The 9,922-nt window shown below is 48.5% G+C and overlaps 1 protein-coding gene across 1 annotated transcript in view; it reads right to left on the reverse strand.

Annotated features, from left to right (window-relative positions):
- The window catches only part of CNDP1 (carnosine dipeptidase 1 (metallopeptidase M20 family)), a 49,544-nt gene extending 41,948 nt beyond the window's left edge, over positions 1 to 7,596 (reverse strand). The window contains exon 1 of the mRNA XM_011975888.1: positions 7,347 to 7,596. Coding sequence (XP_011831278.1) covers positions 7,347 to 7,370 — 24 coding nt within the window. The 5' untranslated portion in view covers positions 7,371 to 7,596. The remainder of the gene's footprint in view (positions 1 to 7,346) is intronic.
- Between the last annotated feature and the right edge of the window lie 2,326 nt (positions 7,597 to 9,922).

Genomic DNA, 9,922 nt, shown 5'->3' on the forward strand with positions numbered 1-9,922 from the left:
CACTGGAGCTGTCCTAGAAGGCGCAGGGGACCCCTCCTCGTCTGCAGTCTTTGGGGAGTTCCATCTGTGCGTGCCTTGTCTTAGCACTGTTTCTCTCCCTTTCACAATGCGCCCCGTTCCTTCTGGAGTCGGGAGGGGACAGCACCCCGACTTTATGTGCTGTGGTGCCGGAAGCTGAGCCACATGTACCATGAAAGGTACCTTTGTCCCAAACACAGTGTTTCTGAAGAAGTAGTGGATTGTAACCGCTGGAAAGAGCAACTGAGACTTGGAACACTGGGGCATTGTGGGGCCTGTGGAGAGGTGCTCTGGGGACAGAAAGCCCCTACCTCCTCATTAGGGCGGGGACGATGGGGCTGGGGAGGACCTCAGGGCTCAGGTCCCCTGCCCCAGCCTTGCTGCTGCCTGCCCTGTGACAGTGAGACCAACCGTGCAACAGCCCGCCCAGGCTCCCTCCCATAAACCAACCGCGGGTGCGTATTTCCTCCCGGGCAGGAGCTCTGCGCTGGGACCAGGAGGATGGTGGCTGGGCCCACCCACCCCTTCTCCTTCTGTGACTCCTCCAGGAGCTGGCTGTCAGCTCCAGCCAACAAATGCCACCCACCCTCCAGATGCCATCAGCTCCTGAACCTGCCAGGATCCCAAGCCAGCAGAGTGGCAGTCACCAGGGTAGCGTCTCTCTCTGGTGAGCCACAGATGACAACCTGCTGAGAAGCTAGGACAGCTGCCCTAGACAGTGCACGCTCAGGGGAGGATCCCATCGCTGCGCCTTTCCTGGCAGCTCCTGTGGCAGCTAAACGGAGCCTCTGCACACCTCCCGTCTCCTTCCCCAGGTGCCTCGGCAGAGCCCATGACTGGGGCTGTGCTCACTGTGAGCCTCCAGCGGGTGATGGCTCCCGACCGCAGCCCCATTCCCCGTTCCACTTTCAGACACAAGTTTCCATTGTGAACCACAGAAAAGTGTATTCCAGTACCCAACAACTCACAGGGCTGTCCCAGAATGCTGCTAGTGGGTGTCTGGAACTAGCACTTAACTGTCTATAGCAGTCTGTGCTAAACCACCCATGATACAAGAAAATCGGCATCACTTCATTAGAAGCCAGATCTGAAATGTGATGTTTGCAATGTTCCTCAGATTCTAGTGCTGGAGTGAGTTAGGGATTCCACACATCATGTGATTTGTTGATTAATAGAAGTCGTGTCCATTTGCAGTAAGGTCACATTTACATTTTTATTGCGTCTTCACACGCATGGAGCCGAGCACTTCACGGCCACGACGTCATCAATCACTCTGAAAATCCACTGAGGCAGAGCCACTGTGGCTCCATTTCATAGACAAGTGACCTGAAGCACTAGAGTGATCAAGAGACTGCCTGGGATCACACAGCCAGGATGAGTAGGTTACACTCCCACGTGTCTCAACATGGCTCTCCTTTCTCGACTTGCCCTCCAGTCCTCACTGAGGTTCCCCAAGAGAGCTGCTGCTGTTCCCTCTTATGTCATGTACAGGGGGCCAGGCTGACGCAGGGTACCCATTCCAGGCACTCAAGGTCAGATCAGAAATTCAGGACAGAGGCCAGGCGCAGTGGCTCATGCCTGTAATCCCAACACTTTGGGAGGATGAGGCGGGCGGATCACCTGAGGTCAGGAGTTCGAGACCAGCCCGGCCAACATGGTGAAACCCCTGCCTCTACTAAAATATACAAAAATTAGTCAGATGCAGTGGTGGGCGCCTGTAATCCCAGCTAAAAGGAGGCAGAGGTTGCAGCGAGCTGAGATTGCACCATTGCACTCTAGCCTGGGCAAGAGAGCGAGATTCTGTCTCAAAAAGCAAAAAAAAAAAAAAAAAAAGAAACAGATTTATACCAAACAAATGTAAAATGTAGATCCTATTTAGATTCTGATTCGAAAGACCAATGGTAAAAATATTTTTAGGGGACAACATGGCAAAGTTGACCACAGGTTGTAGGTTGTATATTTGTTGATCTTAAGGAATTATTGCTAGTTTATAGTGTGTTAACGGTATTGTTGATATACACACGTGCTCGCCTTCAAGATATGTGCTGAACAACCTACAGAAGCAATAATGCAATGTCTGGACTTTGCTGTAGGATTATCCGGATGCTGAGAGTGAGGGTCCTGGGAGGGGCTCTCCTGAAACAAGATGGGCCACGTGTTGGTAATTGTTGGAACTGGCCGATAGACACACAGGGACTCACTATCCTCATCTGTCTATGTTTGTGCTTGTTTGAAACTTTCCATTAAAACGAGAGAGCAGGGTTGGGGCAGGCTGAGCCTTGGCAAGCAGGCAGTGCCCTGGACCAACCTGAGTTCATGGCCACCGCGCCTGCGGTCACGCCACTGATCCCAGGAACCTCTTGCTGCTCAGGAGCAGGTGGTTGTGCTTGGGGGCCCATCTGCACCAACAACGCTAACAAGGCGTTTGGTCAGAGGAATCCTGCAGGTGGGGAAACTCCCTGGCTGTGGATGAGCAGCTGGCCAAGGAAGGATCGAATGCCTCAAGGCAGGATGGCTCCCTCCGGCATCTGCGGGCACTGGGAATGAGAGGTCAGGAAGCCTCTGGGAGCTGGAAAAGAGCTCACCTGGCAGTCCTGCATCCTCAGACCCTTCGTGAGACAGTGCGCAGGAGAAGTGGGTGGCGGAAAATTAGCACATGCCTACTTAGAAATCCAGGCTCTGGGAAAAGCCTGCATCCTTCCGTCATGAGTTGGGAGTCTATTAACGTAAAGAACTAAAAGCTGGTGGGAACAAACAGGTGTAGATCTCCTTAGTCCAATCCCTGCTGGAGAGGGAAGGCTTTTTTCTTTTTTTCTGAAGGGGGAGAAAGCTTGTTGTAGGAAGACAGTGTTTGCAGCGAATGTCCAGGTATTTTCTGGCCATAATCTCTCCCTGTTTAGCTTTAACAGGTTGCTTGAGAGAGAATGCCAGTTCCTATCTTGTGCAAATCAACAGCAGAATTGATTAATTAGAAATCAGCTGAACGCTAGATTAAATAAGAGCTGGGCTTAGGTTCAGAACCTTGGAGCAAGAGATACGCCCTGGAAAAGCCAAGAAAAATCTAGGGAGACTCTTTATACTTGAAGTTGAAAATGTTCTCAAAGGCGATAGGTGGAGCGCCTCTGTCAGAATCCCTTGACTGGGGTGAGGTGGAGGGTCACTGTTAAAATGGTAGATCTTTTGGCCAAGAAGTGAGGGAAAAAATGTTCAGTATTATTAGGCATTGGGAAATGCAGATCAAACCACAACCAGACACCACTTCCCACCCAGGAGGATGCCGGCAATCACAAAGTCAGATAACAAGTGTTTTGAGGATGTGGAGAAATTGGAGCCCTCGTACACTGCTCGTGAGGATGCAAAAGGGTGCAGCCAGGGTGGAAAGCAGTCTGGCAGTTCCTCAGACACTGATGCATGGAGCTACCGTATCCACCAGCAATTCCACTCCCAGGTACACACCCCGGAGAAACGAAAATACATATCCACACAAAAACTGGGACACAAATGTTTATAGCAGCATTATTCATAACAGCCAAATGATGGGAACAACCCAAATCTCCACTCACAAACAAATGGATAAATACAAAATGTGGCATATTCACACAGTGGAATATTATTTGGCCACGAAAAGGGATGCAGTCCTGATACATGCTATGACACGAATGGACCTTGAAAACATTACATTAAGTGAAAGAAGCCAGTCACAAAAGGCCACATATTGTATGATACCATTCATATGAAAGTCCAGAATAGGGAAATCTATAGAGACAGAAAACAGGTTCGTAGTTGTTTAGGGATAAGGGGAGGGAGGGGGAATGGGAGGGTCAGGTGAGGACAGTGTTGTGAAATGGACTGTGGTGATGGTTGCGCACATTAGTGAATATACTAAACGCCATTGGATGATGCTCTTTAAAGTGCTGATTCCTGGGCCTCTGCCCTAAAACTGCTCACACTAAAGTTTGAGAGAGGAAAAAACAAAAAAACAAAAAAAAACCCTGAGTTTGGGATTTAGTGAAAAAGGCAGTAAATAGTACGTGGATGGGTAACTTCTCACCTTTGTCTAGATTGTACTTTGCCTTTTGTAATCAACAGTTAGAAGTTCTACTCTATGGTTTTAACAAGAATGCTGCTTTTTGTGGAAAGAAACAAGGAGTGTGGACAAAGTGTAGTGATGTATGACCTGGTTCATTCCCCCCAGAGAAGCTTCCTGGTCCCAGAGTCCACATCCCTGGTACCACTGTTTGCCCAGAGTAACTGGGCCCGGGCACTAGAGCACACAGGAGGCACATCACACATGCTGATTGCACGTGCCCCATCCGAAGGGCGAGTGCTCACAGCACAGAGCCCCCTCTGCATCTTGTGGTCCGGCTTCCCAAACCTCATCCAGTCCCCCAGGCCACAACCAGGGATCCACCCTGGCTATTGGTGGGCATTTGATCTGTGCCACAGTAAAAGAAAGCGTTTGCCCAATCTTGGGCTGAAGATCCCAAGAACAGAATTGATGACTTTCTTTTCTCTCTCAGTATTAGAAAAAGGTGATGGTAATAAGTCAGCAATAGCGACAAAAACAAGCAATGGGAAAGGACTCCCTATTCAATAAATAATGCTCGGTTAACTGGCTAGCCATATGCAGAAGATTGAAACTGGACCCCCTCCTTACATCATATACAAAAATCAACTCAAGATGGATTAAGAACTTAAACGTAAAACCCCAGACCTAAAAACCCTGGAAAATAACCTAGGCAATACCATCCTAGACATAGGAACAGGCAAAGATTTCATGACAAAGACACCAAAAGCAACTGCAACAAAAGCAAAAATTGACAAACAGAATCTAATTAAACTTAAGAGCTTCTGCACAGTAAAATAAACTATCAACAGAGTAAATGGACAACCTACAGAATGGGAGAAAATATTTGCAAACTATGCATCTGACAATGGTCTAATATCCAGCATCGAGGAACTTCAACAAATTTACAAGAAAAAACAAACAAGCCCGTTAAAAAGTGGGCAAAGGACATGAAGAGACACTTTTCAAAAGAAGACATACATGTGGCCAACAAGCATACGAAAAAAAGCTCAATATCACTGATCATTAGAGAAATGCAAACCAAAACCACAATGAGATACCATCTCACATCAAATAAGTGTATTAAAAAGTCAAAAAATAACAGATGCTGGCAAGGTTGCAGAGAAAAGGGAACACTTACACATTGTTGGTAGGAGTATAAAATAGTTCAATTATTGTGGAAAGCAGTGTGGCAATTCCCAAGCAGCCAAAAACAAAACAACCATTTGACCCAGTAATCCCATTACTAGGTTATACACTCAGAGGAATATAAATCATTCTACTATAAAGACACACGCATGAGAATGTTAACTGCAGCACTATTCACAATAGCAAAGACGTGGAATCAGCCTAAATGTCCATCAATGACAGACTGCGTAAAGAAAATGCGGTACATCTACACCAAGGGGAATAGTATGCAGCCATAAAAAAGAATGAGATCATGTCCTTTGCAGGAACATGGATAGAGCTGGAGGCCATCATCCTTAGCACACTAACGCAGGAACAGAAAACCAGATACCGCATGTTCTCATTTGTAAGTGGGAGCTAAATGGTGAGAACGCATGGACGCATAGAGGAGAACAACACACGGGGGCCTATGGGAGGGTGGAGGAAGGGAGGAGGGAGAGGATCAGCAAAAATAACTAATGAGTACTAGGCTTAATACCTGGGTGATGAAATAATCTGTACAACAAATTTCCATGACACAAATTTACCTTTGTAACAAACCTGCACATGTGCCCCTAAACCTAAAACAAAAGTTAAAAAAAGTAAAAGAATAGCAAAGGGGAAAATACATATTACAATCTCTTCCTCTCTTTCATATCAAAAGGTATTATATTGAGTCCAAAAGAAATTATTTCCTTTCGTTTTTGAGACGGGGTCTTACTCTGCCTCCCAGGCTGGAATGCAGTGGCGTGATCATGGCTCACTGCAGCCTCGACCTCCCAGGTTCAAGCCATCCTCCCGCCTTGGTCTCCTGAGTAGCTGAGACCACAGGCATGCTCCACCCTGCCTGGCTACTTTTAAAGTTGTAGAGTCAGGGTCTCACTATGCTGCCCAGGCCAGTCTTGAACTCCTGGGCTCAGGCGACCCTCCCGCTTTGGCCTCCTGAAGTGTTGGGATTGCAGGCATAAGCCACCATGCCCAGCCAGGGAAGTTAGTTTCTTTCATATTGCTTTTAACGTTCATGTTTTGAATAGATACTGTCATGACACAGTTTAAAACTTTTTAAAAGACAGACAGTATTCAGTGAAATGTCCTCTTCTAACCCTCACCCCAGTGCCCTGGCCAGTCATGGGTTCTTAAAAAAAAAAAAAAAAAAGAAAAGAAAGTCAGCAATGGAAAGCATGGCCAGGCCACAGGGTGAGGTTCTCTCTCTCAGAGCAGCGATTTTGCAGCGTGGTCTGGGAGTCTCGCGGTCTTGCAGGTGGGCAAAGACTACTTCTAGAATCCGGTTGTGGTCAGGTCGCCGCCTGCCTTCTCACTGTGTCTCTAGCCTCGCATTTGCATGTATTTGTTTCAGTATGTCTTTTGAGGGTCTTTTGAGAGTCTTCTACGTATCAACCTTCCACAAAATTCTGAAAATTTCTCTGTGTGTGTATGTGTGTGTTTGCAATGGAAGTAAAAGGGTCCATGAATTTTATCTTTCCAAGTAGTCTGGGACACAACCCCACAAAACCTCACAACCAAAGACGCCTGCCTGCTTGTTTTCCTAGAAAGAAGCCCTTCCTGCCACGCCCACACTCAGGTCTGCTCCTGAGCCACGGAAACCTCCCCGAGAAAGGCCTGGGGCGATTTAGCCCGGCAATTTAGAAAGGCCTGGGGCGATTTAGCCCGGAGATTTAGCTCTCCTACGCTAGCCCTTAAGCCGGGAAACTGGGACCAGGACAAACAGCACACTGTTACCATTATTTAGGCAAATTCTTCCAGGAGCAAACTCATTTTTTTTAAGAGAAAAAGTACAGAAAAAAATTGATTTAAGAAGACCGAGTTCACGAACAATTTGAATATGAACTACTTGACAATAATGCCATTTAATTATTGTTAAGAACACACAACCATCCAAAAGCATTACTGATAAAATATAATTCCAAACACCACGTTCCTCGGCCAAGACAGCACCTGAGAACACCATGAGGAGCAGCATCTGGGGCCACGCTGGGTGCCCGACCTACCCACCTGGGCTTAACACACGTGCTCCTGGGACAAATGGAAGTGTGGCGCCCAGTGCACAGACTCTGAGGGTGGAGGTCCTACTCACCATTCTCCCGAGTTTGGGATCCATTCGGCTGGAGTTCTGAAGCCTCTAGCAATTTTCCCAACCTCCAAAAGATGTGGCAGAGTTAGTCCCGTCAAAGCCCCGAGAGGGTGACATTAAATATCTCTCTGGGCCCTGACCCACGTTGTCCCCCGGAAGGAAGACGAGGCTGGTATAGTGGAGCTATTCACATCTGGAGAACAAAGCGGCTTCGGAGGTATTCATTCAGCTCAACTGCAGAGGAAGAGACAATGCATCTCATATGCACAGATACAGGATGAGGCAGTGGCCCCAAAGTCATGTGATGTCACTGGAAGCCAGCAGCCTGGCTCGGCCTGCGACTCCCCGGGTTCTTCTTTGCGGGTATGTGTGTATCATCTCTGAGACGGAGTGGGCCCTGGCCAGCAGGCAGAGCCGAGCCAGCGGCACAGCCCCCTCAGGTGACAGCCCCCTCACGTGACGGGCCCCCACACGCTGTGGCTGTGGAATGTTATGGCTGAGGATTAGCTTCCTAGGGCTGTGCAGGGGCCGAGGGGAGCGTTTACCCCGCTCTCTGAAGGTTCGCTGAAAAATCTTGCAAAAGGCAGTTGAATTGGAGAAAAGGCATACAGATTGATTTGATCCTAGTTTTACGTGACATGGGAGCCTTCAGAATGAAGGACCAATACCCAATGGGGCTGGGAAGCTGAGACACCTTCCTGAGGTTCCACAAGGAGTGGCGGCTTGGATGCTGGCGAAACAGGTGATGGGAGGAGAAAAGAGGACTTCAGCTGAGGACAATCAATGCTCACTAGGGAAGATTCGGTGGGCTTGATGAGTACACCACAGTCTTCGGCCAAGTCCGCTGGGCCCCAGAGCAGACTGGTCTTGACAAGTCTGTCCGGCGTGTTCGGTGTCAGCCTTCCTTCCTGAGATACGGGTTCAGTTAACGGGCACTCAGGGAAGGGGCCACCTTTCTTCTTTGGTGGGTCAGACTTGAAGGAGATAAGGATACTTCAGGATCTCCGGGAGAGACGGTGGGGGTGGGGGAGCGAGAGGCCTTGAAACTCCTTTTCAGTTCAATTGGCACAAAGCACCATATTTTGGGGTATTGGCTTCTGAGCCCCACTCTCTGCTCTAAAAAGCACCCTACACTGGTGGCTTAAGCGACAGAAATTGGTCTCAGTTCTGGAGACTGGAAGTCGGAGATGAAGGTGTGGGCAGGGCAGGTTTCTCCTGAGGCTGGGTGGGAAGGGCATGTTCCAGGCCTCAACCTGCGTGGCTGCTGGCCGTCCTTGGCATCCCTTGTCTTGTAGAAGCATCACCCGATCTCTGCCCTCATCTTCATGTGACTTTCTCCGCGTGTGTGTGTGTGTCCAGATTTTCCCTTCCCATAAGGACACAGTTATCAGGGGCCCACCCTATGCCCATGTGACCTTACCTAAAGGTAAGTAATTCGATCTGCAATGACCCTATCGCCATAGAAGGTCACATTCTGAGGTCCTGGGGGTTACGACATCAACATATAAATTTTGGTGGGAAGGTCAGGGGACAGGAGAGAAAAGGAGGCACCAGGGCACAGGCCAGAGCCCTGGGTTGAGGGGTCCCGGAACTTTTCTGGGGGATTGGGATTCTTTTGCATCATTTCTCTCTTAATAACTCTTGCAGGGATTGGCACACTGGAGAGTTACTCTGTAACTTTTTGCTGAATGAAAGGACAAATATCAAATAATTTTTGCCAACAAAGAAGCCTCTGGAAAGGCAGAGCTGGAACTCATTACCTCAGCGAGTTGAGGCTAGTGTGGCTCTCAGGGCTGGGCCCCTCTCCTTTGCAGAGGTGCAGCATCTCCACCAGCTGCACCTCCTCCCCATCCTCGCACCTTTTCCCCAACACTTGCTGGGCCGGGCTCCTCGAGCTCCAGGCCCAGCACAGCAGCTCCCAGGAAGTGGGCCTGGCCCTTCTCCCGAAGGCCAAGTTGCTGGGATCATACTCAGAATTCCAAGGGCTGGAAAGGAAGGAGAGGATGAGGCGGGGCCCAGGTGTGGACTGTGACCCTAGGAGGGTGGGGGCCCTGCTGCCTGCAGCTATCAGTGCAAAACCTTGTCCCTGCCCGGTCAAGATCACCTTTGGCAAGAGCATAGCCCAGGGGCAAGTCCAGGGTTTCAAAAGTCCACGTAATTCAGATCAGAGAATTCCACTTTCCCAGCCTCTGTCAAATGCACTTTACTCTTTCCTTGCAGAAAATATGTGAGATATGAGTGTTCCTCACAATAAGTTTTTTTCTAGAAAACAGGAAAGAGGAAAACAGAGCTGGTTCAAATATTTTGTTAGAATCCTAGCACTTTGGGAGGCTGAGGCAGGAGGATTCCTTGCCAGGAGTGGGAGACAAACCTAGGCAACAGAGTGAGTCCCCTTCTTTATAAAAATTAAAAATGAATAAATAAAAATTTTAAAAATGTTTGCTAGCTGATTACAGTAGAAGACATTTGATTCTATTACTAATATAGTTTGGAAGGAGGGAAGGAAAGACTCCAATGGATATTAGCAAGAACAGAAGCCAAACACAAGTCCAGGCGAAAGTGCTCCTACAAGAATTCCA

The sequence above is a fragment of the Mandrillus leucophaeus genome, unplaced genomic scaffold, assembly GCF_000951045.1.
Source record: "Mandrillus leucophaeus isolate KB7577 unplaced genomic scaffold, Mleu.le_1.0 Scaffold16, whole genome shotgun sequence".
Taxonomy (NCBI): Eukaryota; Metazoa; Chordata; class Mammalia; order Primates; family Cercopithecidae; genus Mandrillus; species Mandrillus leucophaeus.